This window comes from Arachis hypogaea, chromosome 5 (genome assembly GCF_003086295.3).
Source record: "Arachis hypogaea cultivar Tifrunner chromosome 5, arahy.Tifrunner.gnm2.J5K5, whole genome shotgun sequence".
NCBI classification, from domain to species: domain Eukaryota; kingdom Viridiplantae; phylum Streptophyta; class Magnoliopsida; order Fabales; family Fabaceae; genus Arachis; species Arachis hypogaea.
The window spans coordinates 91,405,163-91,428,451 of record NC_092040.1 but is presented as its reverse complement, the minus strand read 5'-3'; the positions used below and the strand labels follow the sequence as shown (position 1 = coordinate 91,428,451).

The 23,289-nt window shown below is 33.6% G+C and overlaps 1 protein-coding gene and 1 non-coding gene across 2 annotated transcripts; one reads left to right on the top strand and one right to left on the bottom strand.

The window, feature by feature from the left end:
• Nucleotides 1-2,091: 2,091 nt before the first annotated feature.
• LOC112804717 (small nucleolar RNA R71) lies at nt 2,092-2,195 on the bottom strand. The gene has a single exon (XR_003203334.1). It is a non-coding gene; the product is annotated as a small nucleolar RNA R71 (small nucleolar RNA).
• Nucleotides 2,196-11,758: 9,563 nt separating this feature from the next.
• LOC112803727 (secreted RxLR effector protein 161-like) lies at nt 11,759-12,430 on the top strand. The gene has a single exon (XM_025847203.1). The coding sequence runs from the start codon at nt 11,759-11,761 to the stop codon at nt 12,428-12,430; it is 672 nt and encodes a 223-aa protein (XP_025702988.1).
• Nucleotides 12,431-23,289: the final 10,859 nt, after the last annotated feature.

Here is a 23,289-nt window from a genome sequence, read left to right as displayed (position 1 = left end):
ATTTTCAAAGTTTTCAAGAATGAATTCTAGAGTTTCATATAACATGTTTTAGCTTGGCTGGCTATTAAGCCATGTCTAATTCATAGGATTTTGATTGAGGACTTTGAATTCATTACTTTCTTTTTCCTATATGTTTCTCGAAAAATATCAAATAAAATACAAAAAAATAATAAAATCATAAAATAAAAAAATAAATAATATTTTGTGTTTCTTGTTTGAGTTTTGAGTCAACCTTTAAGTTTGGTGTCAATTGCATTTTTCTAAAAATTTATGCATTTTTCGAAAATCCATGCATGATGTTCTTCATGATCTTTAAGTTGTTCTTGGTAAGTCTTCTTGTTTGATCTTGATGTTTTCTTGTTTTGTATCTTTTGTCGTTTTCCATGTGCATTTTTGCATTCATATTGTCTAAGCATTAAAGATTTCTAAGTTTGGTGTCTTGCATGTTTTATTTGCATCAAAAAATTTTTTTTCAAAAATATGTTCTTGATGTTCATCATGATCTTCAAAGTGTTCTTGGTGTTCATCTTGACATTCATAGTGTTCTTGCATACATTATGTGTTTTGATTCATAATTTTCATGTTGTGAGTAATTTTTTTATGTTTTTCTCTCTCATTATTAAAAATTCAAAAAAATAAAAAAATAATAATAATAAATATCTTTTCTTTTTTTTCCTCTCAAAATTTCGAAAATTTGGGTTGACTTAGTCAAAAATTTTAAAAAATTAGTTGTTTCTTGTAAGTCAAGTCAAATTTTCAAATTTTAAAAATCTTATTTTTTTAAAAACTTTTTCAAAAATTAAATCTTTTTCATTTTTCTTATTAATTTACGAAAATCCTTTAAAATATTTTTCAAAAATCTTTTTCTTAGTTTTATCTTTATTTTCGAAAATTATGCTAACAATTAATATGATTGATTCAAAAATTTGAAGTTTGTTACTTTCTTGTTAAGAAAGGTTCAATCTTTAAATTCTAGAATCTTATCTTTTAGTTTCTTGTTAGTAAAGTAATCAATTTTAATTTTAATCATATCTTTTTATCTTATCTTCTATATCATATCTTTTTCAAAATTTTATCTTTTTCAAAAATTTGATTTTAAAATATCTTTTCTAACTTCTTATCTTCTTATCTTTTCAAAATTAATTTTCAAATCTTTTTCAACTAACTATTTGACTTTTTGTTTGTTTCTTATCTTTTTCAAAACTACCTAACTACTCTTTCCTCTCTAATTTTCGAAAATACCTACCTCTTTTTCAAAAATTCTTTTTAATTAATTAATTATTTTAAATTTTAATTTTAATTTTAATTCTTATCTTAATTTTCGAAAATCATTAACTCCTTTTCAAAATTGTTTTCGAAAACTTCTCTCTCATCTTATTCTATTTATTCATTCATTTACTAACACTTCTCTTAATCTCAAATCACTGCCCCTATCCTCACCCTTGTGTTTGGATTCTCCTTTCTTTATTCCTTTTCTTCTTCTACTAACAATAAGGAACCTCTTTACTGTGACATAGAGGATTCCTCTTCTTTTTCTGTTCTCTTCTCCTTCATATGAGCAGGAACAAAGAAAAATGCATTCTTGTTAAAGCTGATCAAGAACATGAAAGGACTCTGAAGAGGAAACTAAGAGAAGCTAAATTACAACAATCCAGAGACAACCTTGCTGAAATTTTTGAACAAGAAAATGAGATGGTAGCCGAACCCAACAACAATAATGCAAGAAGGATGCTTGGTGATTATACTGCACCTACGTCCAAGTTTGATGGAAGAAGCATCTCAATTCCTGCTATTGGAGCAAACAATTTTGAGCTGAAACCTCAATTAGTTGCTCTAATGCAACAGAACTGCAAGTTTCATGGACTTTCATCAGAAGATTCCTACCAGTTCTTGACTAAGTTCTTGCAGATCTGTGAGACTATTAAGACTAATGGAGTAGATCCTGAAGTATACAAGCTCATGCTTTTCCCTTTTGCTGTAAGAGACAGAGCTAGAATATGGTTGGACTCTCAACCTAAAGATAGCCTGGACTCCTGGGATAAGCTGGTCACGGCCTTCTTGGTTAAGTTCTTTCATCCTCAAAAGCTGAGCAAGCTTAGAATGGATGTTCAGACCTTCAAACAAAAAGATGGTGAATCCCTCTATGAAGCTTGGGAAAGATACAAGCAGATGACCAAAAGATGTCCTTCTGACATGTTTTCAGAATGGACCATGATAGATATATTCTATTATGGTCTATCTGAGTTCTCTAAGATGTCACTGGATCATTCTGCAGGTGGATCCATTCACCTAAAGAAAACGCCTGCAGAAGCTCAAGAACTTATTGACATGGTTGCAAATAACCAGTTCATGTACACTTCTAAGAGGAATTCCGTGAATAATGGGACGCCTCAAAGGAAGGGAGTTCTTGAAATTGATGCTCTGAATGCCATATTGGCTCAGAATAAAATGTTGACTCAGCAAGTCAACATGATTTTTCAAAGTCTGAATAGATGGCAAAATGCATCCAACAGTACTAAAGAGGCATCTTCTGAAGTAGAAGCTTATGATCCTGAGAATCCTGCAATGGAAGAGGTAAATTACATGGGTGAACCTTATGGAAACACCTATAATTCATCATGGAGAAATCATTCAAATTTCTCATGGAAGGATCAACAAAAGCCCCAACAAGGCTTTAATAATGGTGGAAGAAATAGGCTCAGCAGTATCAAGCCTTATCCATCATCTTCTCAGCAACAGACAGAGAATTCTGAGCAGAGTACCTCTAACTTAGCAAATCTAGTCTCTGATCTGTCTAAGGCCACTTTAAGTTTCATGAGTGAGACAAGGTCCTCCATCAGAAATTTGGAGGCACAAGTAGGCCAGCTAAGTAAGAAAGTAACTGAAACTCCTCCTAGTACTCTCCCAAGCAATACTGAAGAGAATCCAAAAAGAGAGTGTAAGGCCATTGACATAATCAAAATGGCCAAACCTAGGGAGGAAGGAGAGGACGTAAATCTCAATGAGGAAGACCTCATGGGACGTCTCTCAAGCAAGAAGGAGTTCTCTATTGAGGACCCAAAGAAATCTGAGGCTCATATAGAGACCATAGAGATTCCACTAAACCTCCTTCTTCCATTCATGAGCTCTGAAGACTATTCTTCCTTTGAAGAAGATGAAGATGTAACTGGAGAGCAAGTTGCTCAATATCTAGGAGCTATCATGAAGCTGAATGCCAAGTTGTTTGGTAATGAGACTTGGGACGGTGAACCTCCCTTGCTCATTGGTGAACTAGATACCTGGGTTCAGCAAACTTTACCTCAAAAGAAACAAGATCCTGGTAAATTCATAATACCCTTCACCATAGGCACCATGATCTTTGAAAGAGCTCTGTGTGACCTGGGGTCAGGTATAAATCTTATGCCCTCTCTGTAATGGAGAAGTTGGGGATCATTGAGGTACAGCCTGCCATATTTTCATTGTAAATGATAGACAAGTCGTAAGACAAGCTTATGGATTGGTAGAGGAAGTGTTGGTAAAGATTGAAGGCCTTTACATCCCTGCTGATTTCATAATCTTAGACACTAGGAAGGAGGAAGATGAATGCATCATCCTTGGAAGACCTTTCCTAGCCACAGCAGGAGCTGTGATAGATGTTAACAGAGGAGAATTAGTCCTTTAATTGAATGGGGACTACCTTGTGTTTAAGGCTCAAGGATCTTCTTCTTTAAAAATGGAGAGGAAGCATGAAAAGCTTCTCTCAATACAGAGTCAAACAAAGCCCCCACAATCAAACTCTAAGTTTGGTGTTGAGAGGCCTCAGCCAAACTTTAAGTTTGGTGTTGAATCCCCACATCCAAACTCTAAGTTTGGTGTTGGGAGTCTACAACATTGACCTGAGTACCTGTGTGGCTCCATGAGAGCCCACTGTCAAGCTATTGACATTAAAGAAGCGCTTATTGGGAGGCAACCCAATTTTTATTTATCTAATTTTATTTTTCTTTTATTGTTCTTTAATGTTTTATTAGGTTCATGATTATGTGGAGTCACAAAAAAAATACTAAAATTAAAAACAGAATAAAAAATAGCAGAAGAAAAATCACACCCCGGAGGAAGGACTTACTGGCGTTCAAACGCCAGTAAGGAGCATCTAGATGGCGTTCAACGCCAGAACAAAGCATGGATCTGGCGTTGAACGCCAGAAACAAGCAGCATCCTGGCGTTTGAACGCCAGGAATATACCCTGAGGAGAGCTGGCGCTGAACGCCAGAAACAAGCATGGAACTGGCGTTCAATGCCAGAAACATGCTGCAATTGGGCGTCGAACGCCCAACATAAGCATCACTTCGGCGTTTAAACGCCAGAATTGTATGCAAAGGCGATTTACATGCCTAATTGGTGCAGGGATGTAAATCCTTGACACCTCAGGATCTGTGGACCCCACAGGATCATCTCAGGATCTGTGGACCCCATAGGATCCCCACCTACCTCAACTCACCTTCTCTCCTCTTCTTCACATTCAAACTCTCTTCCCCATAAATACTCTTCCCAAAAAAAAAAACCTTCACCAATCAACTTAATGTCTCTTTCCAATTACCCCCCTTCACCACTCACATCCTTCCACTCTTCCCTATAAACCCCACCTACCTTCAAAATTCAAAATCTCTTTTCCCACCCAACCCACCAATATGGCCGAAACTTAACCCCTCTCCCTCCACTATAAATACCCCTCCATTCTTCTTCATTTTCACACAACACAACCCTCTCTTCTCCCCCTTGGCCGAAACACAACCTTCTCTCCCTCTCCTCCATATCTTCTTTTTCTTCATCTATTCTTTCTTCTCTTGTTCGAGGGCGAGCAATATTCTAAGTTTTGTGTGGTAAAAGCATAGCTTTTTGTTTTTCCATAACCACTATGGCACCTAAGACCGGAGAAGCCTCTAAAAAAGGGAAAGGGAAGACAAAAGCTTCCACCTCCGAGTCATGGGAGATGGAGAGATTCATCTCCAAAGCCCATCAAGACCACTTCTATGATATTGTGGCCAAGAAGAAGGTGATCCCTGAGGTCCCTTTCAAGCTCAAGAAAAATGAGTTTCTGGAGATCCGACATGAGATCCAAAGAAGAAGTTGGGAAGTTCTGACCAACCCTATTCAACAAGTCAGAATCTTAATGGTTCAAGAGTTCTATGCCAATGCATGGATTACTAGGAACCATGATCAAAGTATGAACCCGAATCCAAAGAACTATCTTACAATGGTTCGGGAGAAATACTTAGATTTTAGTCCGGAAAATGTGAGGTTGACATTCAACTAGCCCATGATGCAAGGAGATGCACACCTCTACACAAGAAGGATCAACTTTGATCAAAGGTTGGACCAAGTCCTTATGGACATATGTGTTGAAGGAGCTCAATGGAAAAGAGACTCCAAAGGCGAGCCGGTTCAATTAAGAAGACTGGACCTCAAGCCTGTGGCTAGAGGATGGTTAGAGTTCATCCAACGCTTCATCATCCCCACTAGCAACCGATCTAAAGTTACTGTAGATCGGGCCATCATGATTCATAGCATCATGAATGGAGAGGAAGTAGAAGTTCATGAAGTCATCTCCCTTGAATTCTACAAAATAGCCGAAAAGCCCTCTACCTTGGCAAGGCTAACTTTTTCTCATCTTATTTGCCATCTATGTTACTCAGCTGGAGTCATCATAGAAGGAGACATCCCCATTGAGGAGGACAAGCCCATCACTAAGAAAAGGATGAGCAAACAAGAGAGCCCACTTATAGAACCCAAGAGGCGCATGAGGAAGCTCATCACCAAGAAATCTCGAAAATGCCTCAAGGGATGCACTTTCCTCCCAACAACTATTGGGAACAACTTAACACTTCTCTAGAAGATTTGAGTTACAATATGGATCAATTAAGGGTGGAACATCAAGAGCACTCCATCATTCTCCATGAAATTAGAGAAGATCAAAGAGCAATGAGGGAGGAGCAACAAAGGCAAGGAAGAGACATAGAAGAACTCAAGAAAATCATTGGTTCTTCAAGAAGAAAGTGCCACCATCACTAAGGTGGACTCATTCCTTGTTCTTATTTTTTCTGTTTTTCGGTTTTTATGCTATATGTGTGTTTATATTTTGTGTCTCTACCTCATGATCATTAGTATTGAGTAACTATGTCTTAAGGTTATGAATAATTCAATAAATCCTGCACCTCTCTTAAATGAAAAATGTTTCTAATTCAAAAGAACAAGAAGTACATGAATTTCGAAATTATCCTTGAATTTAGTTTAATTATATTGATGTGGTGACAATACTTTTTGTTTTCTGAATGAATGATTGAACAATGCATAATTTTGATATTGTTGTTTATGAATGTTAAAATTATTGGCTCTTGAAAGAATGATGAACAAAGAAAATGTTATTGACAATCTGAAAAATCATGAAAATTGATTCTTAAAGCAAGAAAAAGCAGTGAAAAAGCAAAAGCTTGCGAAAAAAAATTAGAAAGAAAAAGAAAAAGCAAGCAGAAAAATCCAATAGCCCTTAAAACCAAAAGGCAAGGGTAAAAAGGATCCAAGGCTTTGAGCATCAATGGATAGGAGGGCCCAAGGAAATAAAATCCAGGCCTAAGCGGCTAAATCAAGCTGTCCCTAACCATGTGCTTGTGGCATGCAGGTCCAAGTGAAAAGCTTGAGACTGAGTGGTTAAAGTCGTGATCCAAAGCAAAAAGAGTGTGCTTAAGAGCTCTGGACACCTCTAACTGGGGATTTTAGCAAAGCTGAGTCACAATCTAAAAAGGTACACCCAACTATGTGTTTGTGGCATTCATGTATCCGGTGGTAATACTGGAAAACAAAGTGTTTAGGGCCACGGCCAAGACTCATAAAAGTAGCTGTGTTCAAGAATCAACAAACTTAACTAGGAGAATTAATAACACTATCTGAAATTCTAAGTTCCTAGAGATGCCAATCATTCTAAACTTCAAAGGAGAAAGTGAGATGCCAAACTGTTCAGAAGCAAAAAGCTACAAGTCCCGCTCATCTAATTAGAATTAATATCCATTGATATTTTGGGATTTATAGTATATTCTCTTTTTTTATCGTAATTGATTTTCAGTTGCTTGGGGACAAGCAACAATTTAAGTTTGGTGTTGTGATGAGCGGATAATTTATACGCTTTTTGGCATTGTTTTTAGATAGTTTTTAGTATAATCTAGCTACTTTTAGGGATGTTTTTATTAGTTTTTATGCTAAATTTACATTTCTAGACTTTACTATGATTTTGTGTATTTTTTGTGATTTCAGGTATTTTCTGGCTGAAATTGAGGGACCTGAGCAAAACTCTGATAAAAGGCTGACAAAGGACTGCTGATGCTGTTGGATTCTGACCTCCCTGCACTCGATATAGAATTTCTGGAGCTTTAGAACTCCAAATGGTGCGCTCTCAATGGCATTGAAAAGTAGACATCCATAGCTTTCCAACAATATATAATAGTCCATACTTTATTCGAGATTAGAAGACGTAAACTGGCGCTCAACGCCAGTTCCATGTTGCATTCTGGAGTCAAACGCCAGAAACACGTTACAAACCAGAGTTGAACGCCAAAAACACGTTACAACCTGGCGTTCAACTCCAAGAGAAGCCTCTGCACGTGTAAAGTTCAAGCTCAGCCCAAGCACACACCAAGTGGGCCCCGGAAGTGGATTTCTACATCAATTACTTACGTCTGTAAACCCTAGTAGCTAGTCTAGTATAAATAGGACATTTTACTATTGTATTAGACATCTGAGATTGTATATTTTGATCTTGTGATCATGTTTTAGGGGCTGGCCATTCGGCCATGCCTGAACCTTCATCACTTATGTATTTTCAATGGTGGAGTTTCTACACACCATAGATTAAGGGTGTGGAGCTCTGCTGTACCTCGAGTTTTAATGCAATTACTACTATCTTTTATTCAAATTCAATCTTATTTCTGTTCTAAGATACTACTCGTACTTCAACCTGATGGATGTGATGATCCGTGACACTCATCATCATCCGTTCCTATGAACGCATGCCTGACAACCACTTCCGTTCTATAAGCGAAAGATAGAGTGTGTATCTCTTGGATTCCTGATACACGACGCATGGTCGCCCTCGCCTGACAACCGAGCCTTCCATTCCATGAGATCAGAGTCTTCGTGGTATAAGCTAGAATTGATGGCGGCATTCATGAGAATCCGGAAAGTCTAAACCTTGTCTATGGTATTCCGAGTAGGATTCCGGGATTGAATGACTGTGACGAGCTTTAAACTCGCGATTGTTGGGCGTGATGACAAACGCAAAAGAATCAAGGGATTCTATTCCAACATGATCGAGAACCGACAGATGATTAGCCGTGCCGTGACAGAGCATTTGGACCTTTTTCACTGAGAGGATGAGATGTAGCCATTGACAACAGTGATGCCCTACATACAGCTTGCCATGAAAAGGGGTAAGAAGGATTGGATGAAGGCAGTAGGAAAGCAGAGATTCAGAAGGAGCACAGCATCTTCATACGCCTATCTGAAATTTCCATCGATGATCTACATAAGTATTTCTATCTTTATTTTCTGTTTATTTATTATTATTATTCGAAAACTCCATAACCATTTATTATTCGCCTAACTGAGATTTACAAGATGACCATAGCTTGCTTCATACCAACAATCTCCATGGGATCGACCCTTACTCACGTAAGGATTATTACTTGGACGACCCAGTGCACTTTCTGGTTAGTTGTGCGAGGTTGTGAAGAAAGTGCCGAGTTAGTAAATGCGCACACCAAGTTGAATGCCATTATAAGAGATCACAATTTTGTGCACCAGTACCCAGACTCGGGAGCCTCTCACCACGTCACATATGATCCAAGAAACCTAACTACAGGAACAAATTATGAGGGTACAGAACAGGTCTTTGGAGGTAATGGACAAGGTATGACAATTAAGCATATTGGAAGTACATTGATGCATGCATCATTATCAAATAGACCCTTTCAATTACAAAACCTGCTCCATGTCCTTAACATATCCAAAAACTTAGTAAGTGTTGCCAAGTTTGCATTAGATAACTGTGTGTATTTTAAATTCTGACCTTACTTGTGTAATGTGAAATGCTAGATCTTCAAAAAAATCCTTCATCAAGGACTGCTTAAAGAAGGCCTATAATAATTTAAGGGAGTTCAAATTGTTCCAAGAACCCTCAGCCTCATTAATCACAGTACCCCAACCTGCTACAATACAATTACCCTCCCTCACAAAAAAGAAAACCACACAATCAATCCCTTTATTTTCTCTGCTACACAATTTACCAGACCTCACCCACTCATGTCCCCCCATATCACCACCCATATCAGTACCTACTGCTGTAAAAAAATCAAAAGAAAACACTCTCCTTCACACTAATACACTCCACACAACCAATCCCTCCATCCCAATTATGACACATTCCCAAATCACCAATTCCAACTCCCTTACCCCTTTCAAATCCTCACCCATGCCAGCAACTATTACACCAGAAAAGCCAAATTAAGTCACAATTACCCATAACAACACACAACCAACACCAAAATTAACACAGCCACACAGTCTAGTTAAATAAGCAAGAAAAGAAACAGAAGCACACTCTACTAGTGATATGTCTCCAAAAAGTATAAATGTAAATAAACTAGTTAGAGATGCAAATGTCTTAGAAGCAAGTGTACTATTAGCTTGTAAGAATTTAAGTTCTACTGCACAATTATGGCACAGAAAATTGGGTCACCCGTCTGAAAAAGTCACCTCTATTGTAATGAAACAGTGTAATGTCACTGACAACAATCCTAGCAATAAAAATAGTTTTGAACCCTCATTGTGTCATGTTTGTTGTATTAGCAAAATTCATCAATTACCTCACTTTGATTCACACACCAGCTATGTACCTTTAGTCTAATCTTCTCTGACCTTTGGAGACCTGCATCCATGTATAGTAGAACTGGCTGCAGGTACTACATCTGCTTCATCGATGCAAGAACAAGATACTCCAGCATCTACTTGCTACAGACAACAGGATAAGCTTTTTATGCATTCCAAAAGTACAAGACAGCAATGGAACTCAAAATAGGATTGAAGATAAAAGCCTTGCAAACTGACAATGGAAAGGAATACCTCTCTACGGCCTTCACCCAATACCTTGAAACCAATGGCATCCAACACAGACTCACATGCCCTTACTCCCACCAACAAAATAGAAAAGTAGAAAAAAAGCACAGACACATCACAGAGACTACCCTAACTCTCTTAGCCCAAGCAACCCTTCCCTTAACCTTTTGGGGTGAAGCATCTCTCTCGGCCACCTACCTCATTAATTTACTACCAAATCCAAAGTTGAATAACATCTCTCCCTATAAAGCTCTCACCAAAACTAAACTCGACTACAGCTTTCTTAAACCTTTTGGATGTACCTGTTACCCTCTCCTAAAACGCTACAACCAAACCAAATTCAGCCACATATCCCAAAAGTGTATCTTTCTTGGCTATGCCCCAAACCACAAGGGATATATCTGCCTCTCTCCAACTGGCAAAGAATTCACTTCATGGGATGTCATCGTCAATGAACATGAGTTCCCCTACAACCAACTCTTCCCCTCTCAAAACCAACCCTTGCCGAACTTCCCCTCCAACTAAACCTCCCTACCTCTGGTCTATCTACCCCTAGCTGGCTCTCTAACACCACTACCAACCCACACTATCCCACAACCTCCCCTACCCACCTCACCCCAACCTCCCAACCCTCCTTTACCTTTGCATTCATTACATGATACTTCCAATATAATTAATATAATACTTGAATCATTATCTGCTTTATCTACTTCTTTACTGATAATTCTGTTTCTAACACTACTGCTGCTAACGCCTCTGCTAGTGCTTCCTCTGCTTCTCCAGGTGCTCTCTAGACTACCCGCAATAAAATTGTACTGCCACTTCCCCTCCTTCTCCTGCTCCCGTTAACCAGCATCCAATGCAGACTCACAGCAAAACAGAAAGCCTCAAACTCAGAACCTATGCAGCAGTGCTCGCCACCCCTATCTCTAATATCACCTAAGACCTCACCCATTTCCTGCCTCAGTCTGTCCAACAAGCTCTAGCCACTCCCCATTGGAAGCAAGCTATGCAAGAGGAGTATAACGCTCTGATGCACAATAGCACCTGACAACTTGTTCCCCAACCCCCACCCCACACTGCACCAGTGATTGGCTCGAAGTGGGTGTTCCGGATCAAGAAGCACCCAGATGGCACCGTTCAAAAAATACAAGGCCCAGCTCATTGCAAAAGGCTTTCACTAGCGAGAAGGGGTCAACTATGACCAATTGTTCAGCCCCGTCGTCCGACTGCCCACAGTCCAGGTCATGCTCAGCCTAGCACTCTCCAAGGGGTGGCCCATTCGGCAGTTCGACTTCAACAATGCCTTCTTAAATGGTGACTTACAGGAGACCGTTTTCATGTCTCAACTCGAAGGATTCACCTCTCTTGCTCAACCCCATCATGTCTGCAAGCTCCAGAGATCCCTATATGGCCTGAAGCAAGCCCCCGTGCGTGATTCACCAAACTGAAGGAAACTCTCAATCGATTTGGCTTCACCAACACCAAATCGGATACATCACTCTTCACCAGATTCTCGTACTCCTCTGTCGTCTATGTTTTGGTGTATGTGGATGACATTCTAGTTACTGGGTCATCCCAAATTAAAATTTCTGACCTAATTGTGCAGCTGAATACTATGTTTGCACTCAAGAATTTGGGAAAAATGAGGTACTTCTTGGGCATTGAAGCTGTAAAATTCAATGACAGTGACATACTCCTATGCCAAATCAAGTATATTAAGGACCTCCTTACCAAAGCAGAAATGCGTGACGCCAAAGCCGTACCAACACCCATGGTCTCCAATCTGAAGCTATCAGCTCATGGTGAGGATGTTCACCACAACCCAGTGCTGTACAGATCCATAGTTGGTGGCCTCCAACATGGCACAATCACCAGACCCGAAATCACATTTGCCATGAAAAAAGTCTCTCAGTTTATGCACACTTCCTTAGAAAGTCACTGGAAAGCAGTTAAGCTTATCCTACGATACTTGGCAGGAACAATAAACTATGGCCTAAGGTTTCATTGGTTTCAAAGAACTAATGAATGTCGAATCTATGGCTTCAGTGATTCAGATTGGGGCAGTGACATTGATGACAGAAAATCTACTAATAAATTCTGTGTATTCCTAGGTCCAAACCTGGTCTCATGGTCAAGCAGAAAGCAAAATGCAATCTCAAGAAGCTCCACAGAGGCAGAGTATCGAGGGCTAGCTGCAGGCTTGACTGAAATCCTCTGGATCCAAAACTTGATGAGTGAAATGAAAATCCCATACTCCACCACAGCAAACCTCTACTGTGACAGCTAAAGTGCAGTTTTAATGGCTGCAAACTCAGTTTTGCATAATAAGAGCAAACATTTTGAACTTGACCTCTACTTTGTAAGAGATCATGTAGCACAAAAGAAGGTTAATATACTGCACATTCCCTCTCAAGACCAAATAGCTGATAGTTTCACCAAACCCACCTCCAGTCTCAACTTCCTCAAATTCAGATCCAAACTCAGAGTTACACAATAAGTGCCAACCAACAACAATTCTAACAAGAGCATCACCTTCATAGAAAATTCTAAGGAACAAAGCAGTAGGGTTGATGTTAGTAGTAAAGCCAAGGCAAGCTGTAATTGAGTGACAGCTAGAAAATTAAGTACAAATAAAACTTACAAAAAGTCTCTAAAAGTAGTTAGTTATTCTGCTAGTTAGTTAAGACAGTTATATCTCTAACTATATATATCAATAACAACTGTAAAAGAAAGTTAGGTAAAATTTATTTTCTTCACTTCACAAAATATCTTAGATTGGCTTTCTTCTCTCTCTCTGCCTTCTGTTTGTTCTTCACCTTATCTTCAACTCTGACCTGATACCTCATAAGTTATAATGGAAATCAATAAAAATAAAAATAAATTTAAAAATTAAAAAATAAACTTCATGTTAAAAAAATAAAAATAACATAATAAAAAATTATCGTTGTAATATATAAATTTAGGGAACAATTTATTTTTTTTAAAACCAATCTAATTAAATACTAATATTAGAACTAAATTATTTAAATAATATTTAAGTTATGCTACATCTTAGACACATATAAATTAGAATCATTCTCGTAACAACCAAAAAATTGAAATAATATCATTAGCTTGAATATTTAGAATTGGTATATATTCATACCTTTTTCTTGTTAAATAAGTTTCATCATCCGCTATCTATGTATTATGATAAAATATAGAATAATTAAATCAAGAAACTAAATTGACCTTTATTTTCATTAATGATATTGCATTGACGCACGAGAAGGCTAATAATTTCAGATAAAAAATTACAATATATTATAAAATTATTTTTTATTACAAAAAGTTTAAAGTAAAAATTTTAAGAAAAAGTATAGGGTACTAACATATTATCTGCCAACTTATTGCCAACAATGATTAATTATTATATTTTAAACACATATATAAAGAGACACATCTAAAAAATATATCTATAAAGACACTTCTATTAAACACAGTTATAAAAGAGACATTTTTATTAGACACATCTACAAAGACACTTTCATTAAACACACTTATAAATAAGAGTTGGCAGATGTTGGCAGAAATGTTGTTGGTAACGTAACGGAATTGAAATTTTAAATACAGTACCAATCTTTGAAATTATATCTCCAAGTCTAATACAATTCTTTGAAAACTGAATCTAAATTGAGGAAATTCAATCTCATTATATGCTCCATTGTTCTAATACACATGAGGGAGGGCCATAATATATAAGTAGATCCAACCATTTTTCAGTAAAATAGAGTTCAATACTCCTTCGTTAAACTCTTATATCCATGTAATTAGAATTCAAATTAATGAATACACAAATTGAGGTGGTATTTGACAAATGTGGTGCATTATAAAAGATTACAACAAAAAATAATCGCGTTGTAACATTAAACAAAAAGAATAAGTTTAAGTAAAAACAATCATCAAATTATCAAAAAAATAATAGGATGACAACATAAAAAAATATTATAAAAAATTATAACTTGTACTTTAAAATGATCAACTTCGATAAAAATAAAGAATATATATTTTTATTCTATAAAGTAATCAAAAATGAATAACAAATTAAAAAATTGAACAAAATATTTTGACTCTTAAATATAGATTCATGAACCACAAAAAAATACTATATATACCTTTTAGTAGTATAAAATTAATTATAAAAATTAATTATTGATCAATATCAATTTGATACTAATAAGATACAGACATGCATAATATAAAAAATATTAACAAAGTTATTATATCACATTTATAGCTAGTTATATTTGATTAAAAATTATATTATAATAATAATAATTAACAATTAGAACAACTGATAATTAATATAATTAGAATGATTAAAAATATTAATGATTAATAATTAACTTAGTTATGTATTAAATATTAATTTTTATATAATTAAAAAAAGATAATTTTTTAAAATAAATTAAAAAGAAAAATATGTATATTAATACTAAAATGTACTAAATTAATATTTTTCTTTACACTAAAATACTACTTGTTGTAGAATAATATAGTGATAAATGATGAGTCAAACTTTATATTTAATAAATGTAGCGCATTGGTTTGCAAGCTAACGCAATTATATACATATATAATGATTATAACATAATTATAACACATATGTACACATAATTAAAAATTTATAACATCATATTTATGAGGGCACACTGTTTTAATTTTTGTCATATTTAAATTGTAATATCTTTGTTTTTTTTTTAATTGTAGTTAAATAGGATAATGAATTAAAACGTGATAAGTCTAATCAAATTATTTATAATAAAAGGGAGTAATCTATCTATATATATATTAATGTTTTGATATCAAATTTTATAGTCACATTTTTATATATGATTTTCATAAAAGACATTAACTATAATTAATAAATAAACAATATATATAATTAATAATAATTTTTATATATAAGTTATAATTATTTGTATAAAATTATATATTATATTCATATCATTTGAACTGGTTCATAAATCTTTTGTTAATCTAAGTTTAAACTTTATAAATAAATTTTATTGTTAACGGATCGAAACTGTTATTTATGAGCGAAACTTGATTTTAACCTACTTCATCTCAACTCGATTCATTTATAGCTCTCCTTTCAACGGACAATTAATATGGTAAAGTTAAGAAATTCAATAAGAAATAAGTGTGGATAGAGAATGGATATACAACTGAGAAATGGAAAGGCTTAAATATTTTTCATCCAAATGCAATTAATATATTAATTGAATGTTCGCACAAGTAAACAATATAACAATAGCTAAGAATGGCGAAAATGCGGTCCTTTGAGAGAAAATGACAAAATGTGACTATGGCAAAAATATCAAATACAGAAAATTGAGGATGAAATTATGAGCCATTATCTAAATTAGTTTTCAAAAATAAAAAAAAATAATTTTTAAAAAAATTAATAAATAAAAATATTTCTAAGATTTTATTTCAATAGACAAATTAGTTTTTAATTTATTTTTTACTAAAGTAATTATCCAGATCAGTCTAAAAAATTTTAAAAATAAACATTTTAATTTCAAAAAAAAATAATACACAAATTAATTTTTAACATTTTTTATCAGACATAACAATTTTTTATCTAAAAAATAAAATAAAATAATTATTATTATTATTAATTACACAATAATATTGTATCATAATTTTTTATATTTTTTGTACAAAAATAATAATGAATTTATAGATTATATTTTTATGTATATATTTATAACAAAAAGTATATATATATATATATATATATATATATATATCACTCAATAATAATAATAATAATAATAATAATAATAATAATAATAATAAAATTATTAGAGATTGTTTTATAAGAAATTTAAAGTTGAAACCATGTGATATTTTTGTATTTAATATAATCAAAAGATGTCCTATTTTTAAAAATATGTTTGTATTAAAAGAAAATATTTTAATTTAGATTTTAAAGCATCATCATTTACTTTACTTGTTTTTAACGAAAAGAGTGTATTAATATGCTAGTGTCATCATTCACATATACAAAATTAAGTTTATAATAATAAAGGTTAACATATAGTAAAAGTAAACTAAATCGGAGATTATTATGTCTGTCAGAGAAAAATGTTAAGAATTGATCTGTGTATTAATTTTTTTTAGGGACTTTCGCTTTTAAAATTTTTGGGGATTGATTTGAGTAATTATTCTATCGGAAAATAAATTGAGGACTGATTTATTCGTCGGAGTAAAATTTTAGAGATTATTCTGTATATTAATTTTTTTTTTGAAAATTGAAATGTTCGCTTTAAAATCGTGGGAACTGATTTGGGTAATTACTTTAAAATTATTATATGTTTTTGGTTTTTTTTTTTTTGGTCAGAGAGGTTGAAATTTGTAATGTGCAACGTTTCATGTTCTTTTTGGTAGAATCATACCGGCCCAACTCCATTTTGGACGCGTCTTGATGGAGTAAGGAAAGTAATCCACTTTGTCACTTTAGACATAAAAGCCCCAACACTCAAGCTTCTGAAATTTAAGAATTTCAATTAATCGATGACCAAAAAAAAAAAATTTCAATTGATGCGCATGACAAAAAATTTTTTGAATTAATACAGCTAAGATTTTAGTTGAATGACAAAATATAGTATATCTTAATGGATGAAATCCTTAAATATTGAGTGTGTGAGGGTGTAATATATGCGTGAATTTTATGATGTTGTAGTACTTAAAATTAGAAATTGTCCAATTCATATAAAAAAATTGAATTAACAAATTAGTGCATCATGTCATTTTTGTTTCATAGATTAAATAATAATTTGAGTAATATTAAATCTTAAGTATGCATTTGTTAGGATAAATAAATAGTAACAATTTGTGAAAACACATATATCTTCCATTTAAACACAAATGTGGAATAAATAAAATGGCATTCTAACCGGATAGCACAGAGTTAGTCTTATATTAGTACTTGCATGTTATCTCTATGCATATATATTAGCTCTTTTATATTTATTGAATTTAAAAAAAATTAAAATATCTATTTAGCTTTAGGTCTTAACAAGTATGTAGCAAAACCCTAACAAGTAATATGAACTAGAATAATAGATTCTTCAAAATAGCAAATATATATGATTATTGGAGCTAGGCCTGGCAACATGGACCCTATCCGCGGATACCCAACCCGATCCAACCCGGTCGGGTAGGGTTGCCAACCCGATCCGCTGCGGGTAGGGTTGGGCACGGAGCGGGTTGGCCTGCGGAGCGGGTAGGGTGCGGGTTGAGCCTCAACCCTACCCGCCCTACCCGCCCCCCCATAATATGTGTTATATATGTTTAAAAATGTTACATATGGGAGTTGAACCAAGGACTTTAAGCATGTTCAAAAGGTTCCTAGCCACTGAACCAAGGATACTTGTGTTATATTTGTGATATTTGTGTTATTATAATATTTCTTTTTGTCAACCCGCGGGTAGGGTCGGATACCCGCGGGTTGAACGCGGGTAGGGTTAGGGTTGGGTATTTCTCAACCCGCGGGTAGGGTAGGGTTGAGTGTTAGTTAAAAACTCAACCTGCGGGTAGGGTTAGGGTTGGGTTCAAACCCTACCCTACCCTACCCATTGCCACCCCTAATTGGAGCCACATGCAAAGATTTAACACTATACACGTCATCCTTTAGAAAAAGAATTACAAAGTTTATTTTTTTAAGATCGCGCGCCTACTTCAAATTGTAGTACATAAATAATTATATATAACAAATTTTTTTATATTTTATTTTTTGTATTTAAATTTTTTTATTAAAATAACATTTATATATTATAATATTTATGATTATTAGGTTATTATATAAAATATTTGAATGATTAAAATTGACGAAAGTTTAATGCACAAGCATCTCGAATTTTAAAAAAATTAATACATTCAAAAGATATTAAAAATTTTGAATGTATAAAAAAATAATATATAAACTAACTTAGATCACGACATTTAATTTTATTGACTAAAATAAATTAGTACAAAAGCATAGATCAATTTAGTATACCTGCAATAATGACATAGCACATACAAGATAATACATGGCATCAAACTGATATATGATATCATTATGACATATGATATAATTATCTACCATCAGTATATTACCACTAAAAAAATATAATATTTATAACAAAAAAAATTGTTACAAAAAATTAGAATTTTAAAATAAGAAAAATTTATAACAAAAAAGAATTTACTGTAATATGTCCTGTTATAAAAAGTTTTTATAATAAAAAATTAAATTATTACAATTTAAAATAATATTTTGTAACAAATTTTTTTGATACAAAAATCAAAATTCGTTACAATAGTGATAGTAAAATTTGATCTTCAAAATATTTTTGGTAACAATATATTTTTTATCATAAAATTTTGTTGTAAAATATAACTTGATTTTGTGACATTTTATTTTTTTAGTTACAAAAACACAATATTTATTTTGTAACAATTTTGTTAAATACAAATTACATACATAATTTACCAAATTATTTTTTAATTAATTGATATATTAACTACTTTATTGAGCAAGTCAATATTTACATAATATGTAAAAACATAGATAATTCAAACATGTTACATTTAACTAAAATTGTTTTAAAACAAAATAATGTTAATGTCTACATTGATTAGTTCTACAAGTTATATTTCGTACACAAATTCAACCAAAAGTTAAAAGTCTAACATAAATTAGTGTCTCTATGAATCAAAATATTCTTGAAACTAAAGGAAAGCTCATAAAACAAAATTAGACCATTGATGAGTTTGGAAAACTTCTAAATTAATATTTGTGATGACTAAACATTATTAAAAATAATTAATTACAAAATTATTAATCTGATTTTCATTTAACATGTATTGATTAATAATTTTGTTGCAGGTTTTTAATATTGGGCCGAAAATGAAATTCTGGTGCAAGCCCAATATGCTTATGAACATTCAGCATTGATATTAATTTATTGTGATCATTGTGGCTGAGACAATATAGTGTTTTAAATTGGGCTTAAATAAAAGGAAATATTGCTAACCCAATGATTAAAATACTCAGCATTAATATGAGTTAGTTTCTTGTGGCTAAATGGAAAATAAGCAACTTGGGCTAGAATAATTTTGGTTGCTCCAAGCCCAACTGTGTTATATGTTTAAGATCCGATACTTGATTTCAAATACATCAGGAAAGCAAATGTTAAGATTTGCCTCGTGCTTCCAACGGATACAAGCATTATACCATGTGATGGATTTCAAATTTCATTAAATTGCCATTTATTGCATGGGAAACATGAGAGAGAAATTTGCAGCTGAATTGATTGATTGCCATAGTGCTGCACGCTACCTTATGCAAGGGAAGTTGGACTTTAATTTCACTTTATCATTACCCATTAAGCTAGTGTTCAAATTTCTCTCTCCTCTCTCTCATCCCTTTCTCTCTTCTCTTCGGTCATGTCACAGCAACCATGAAAGCTACACTAAGCTACCAAAAAGAAAAAGAAGAAGCTGCATGCTTCAAGGCCATCAAGTTAATGATGGCAAGAAAAAGAAAATCAAAAGTATGTTGTGGCTGAGATAATCACCAAATGTGGTAAGATTTGGTGAGGTAATCTCGGATCCTTCATACTCAAAAAGAAGGAAGAAGATTCGGCCAGCAAGGGAGATTCTTGGAGCATGGCTTGTCTTTGATTCTGCTCAACCACCACAGAAAGTAGCTAGAGTGGCGAAGTGATGGTTGAGGCAGAGATTGAAGCAAATGAAGTCATCATCATCATGAAGCATCAAGGACCAGAAATCCATCTTGGAGAGCAACCCAAGGATGGAGAGCTCGGATTGATGAAGAATGATGATCAAGAAAGAACCAGAGGTAATTGCATGTTGGGTTTTGCAGGGTTATCTCTTCTCTCTCTATGTGGCCGAACCGGTTCTGTTTCTTGAAGGAGAAAAAAGTTGGTTTGGGCGTTGACTTCAAGTGTGGAGGCTTCCCTTTTCTTTAAAAAGAGAGAACATCCACTGTTTGGAGCAAGGAGAAAATTTGAGAGTGCAAGGCACAGAGTTCTCAGAGCTACCTGAGCTAACATATTTCTCTTCAACTTCAATGTTTTCTATTTTGTAATTTTTCTGTTTAATTTTGTCATGTCTTGAGTCTCATGGAAAAAGGCAAACAAGTGAGGTTTGTATGAAAAAGCCATAGAGCGGAAAAAGGCAGAGAGTGCAAAATTAAAAGAAAAAACCATAGATGTCTTAGAGTTTCTTTCTACATCTGTATTGTGTTTCATGATTCTGTGGAAATCCCCTTGTAAGTTGGGTTAGCAGTTTACAATTTGTAATCTGGATGATTATAGTGAAATTCCATCATTGTTGTGATGGAGACTGGATGTAGGCTGCACTGCACTTAGCAGCTGAACCAGGATATATCTGGGTGTAATCTTCTATCTCTCTTCCTACTTCAATTCTGTTTTTACTGTTCAGATGAAAAATCAAAAATGTCTCGTGTCAAGTGACGAGACAAAATGAAAATGTCTCGTGGCTAGGGACGAGCTAAAAACAGAAAAGTTTTCTCTAAGTCCAGCAAGTGTTAGCAAGCAAAAAGGGGGCTAAGATTCAACCCTCCATTCTCTTAGCCACTGAAACCATCAACCATAATTGTTAATAGAGTATTACCATAAACAGAAACAGAACCAAATAGTCTCACCACGTGAAACGAAGCAGCATCGATCTCTCAACCGATTAACCGAAGCTCTATTGGTGGATTTCTGACACGGCTGCGATAGAAATCAATGACAATAATATTCCCAAAAATTAAAGGAAATCAAAATCAGAGGGAAGAACGCCCTTACCGGCATTGGATCCTGGTGAGGCAGTGCTGTTTTTCGACGACAAGGGCTCAGTGACGCAATCCCTAACAGCGGCGACGACGGTAACTCCACGAACGGCGACTGGGCGCAGCAGCGCGAATAGCGCCTCCTCCTTCTTCCTCAGTCTTCTTCCCTCCATGCGTTTGTCTCTCCTGCGCATCCTCAGCGTCGTCCGTGATGGAAGATGCGACGGCGGTGGAAGCTGGCAACAACTCGCTCACAATGAAGACGACAACGGCGACGGCTTTCCTCGGCGACAGCAAAATGCAAACTGATGGTGGCCGGCGATGGAGACACAGCAGTGCTCCTTTCTCGCACAGCTCTTCCTTTCGCTCATCGTCTTTCCCCTTCCTGATGGTGACACAACAACGCGGCGGCAATAATGCCCGTAGGCGCCGTCCTCCTTCTTCCTCCTCTTCTTTTCTTGTTCTCTGATTTCAACTTTCTCCTTTTTTTTCCTTTATTTTTCTCTCCGTTCTTCCCTTTCTCTTGCTGTGTGTGTGTGTTTTTGTGTTGTGTGTGCATTTGGAGAAAGGGGGTGTGGGCCTAGGAGGATTTAGGGTTAGGGTAAGTGACAATGAGTAAGTGAGTGTGGGTAAGGTTAGGATAAAATTAGAGTTAGAATTTTCAATTTGAGAATTAGAGTTTATTTTAAAAAATATATATATAATTAGATTTTTGGATAAATTGAGATTTGATACTTTTAATTAAATTAAGATATAAAATATTAAATATTTATGAAAATTATATAAGTTTTATTAATTTTAAACTCAAAATCTCGTACACTTTGATTTAATTATTTTTTGATAAATAATTTTTTGAAAATAAAATAATAAATAATTATAATAAATCATAAATAATTTATTATTTATTTTTTAACAACTAAAAATTTTATATGCTTAATAATGAGTGTTGGGTTGTGGTTGGTTTAGAATTTTAGTAGAAAGAAGGAAAAAACCAAAACTTTATATTTTGTTCTTAAGAAAATTTTTTAAAAATTTATTTAAATGTAAAAATATATTAAATTTTAGAGTAGTAACGAAATAAAAAATAATCTTTGTTATAGATTTATTTTAAATAATAGAAGGAGGGTGACCCAGCGAGCGGTTTTGTCTTTTGCAATGAGACGGTGACCTTGAATGTGAGAAGTGGAGCCGTGGAGATAGTAAAAATAGACAAGAGCAGCGAACAGTAGAATAAAGAGTAAAAATGAGGGTTAAAATTAGGATTTTTACTTTTTAAATTTATTTTTATCTTTTAATTTTAATTATTTTTATTTATGTTTAATAATTAATTTTTTAATTTAAAAAATTAATTTTTCGTCAACATTTAAGACTTGATTATTTCTAAAAATTATATATTAGTTTTATAAAAGGTTATAAAATAATATATACCATTTTAAAAAATTAATCATTTAATCTTTAATTTTTTATAAAAAATAATTAATTAATATAAATAATATTAAAAAATTAAAACAAAATAAAATTATCTTAAAGATTTTAATATTTTAAAATAATCTTTTTTAGTTACAAAAATTCTTGTATTTTGTAACAAACAAATAACTTGTTACAAATAATATTGAATTTTGTGACAAATTTATTTTTTGTTACAAAATAATTAGAGTTTTTGAAACAAATGGATATTTTGTTACAAAATATTTTGAACTTTTGCACCAACTTCATCTTTTGTTATAAATATTATAAAATTTTGCAGCAAAACACCGGTTCGTTACAAAAACCAATATAATTTGTAATAAAAAATCAAATTATTACAAAATAACAATATGTTTTGTAACAAATTATATTGTTGTTACAAAACATTATTTTATGTAACAATCACAAATTTTTGTTACAAAAAAATAATTTCTTGTGACAATTTTAAATTTATTATAAAATTTTTGTTACAAATATTCTATTTTCTTGTAGTGTATGTGTCACTGATCAATCCTAAAGTCCACAATATGATATGTGTCATTACTTACTAAAAATCCATGTGGTTAAATCATTATGTGACATGTGTTACTAAAAATCTACCTTTGTATGTCGTTAATGAAAAACGAGACAGGAACTAACATGATCGACTATCCTCAAAATATTTTTGTATAAATTAAATTTTAAAATTTCTCAAGAAGTACTTTAAAATTTTACTCGACAATAAATAGATTTTATCCTAACATCTTAATAGAAACTATTCTAATAATTTTAAGATAAAGACATCTAAATAATTCAAATGTGACAAATCCACCCCTCCAAATATTTGA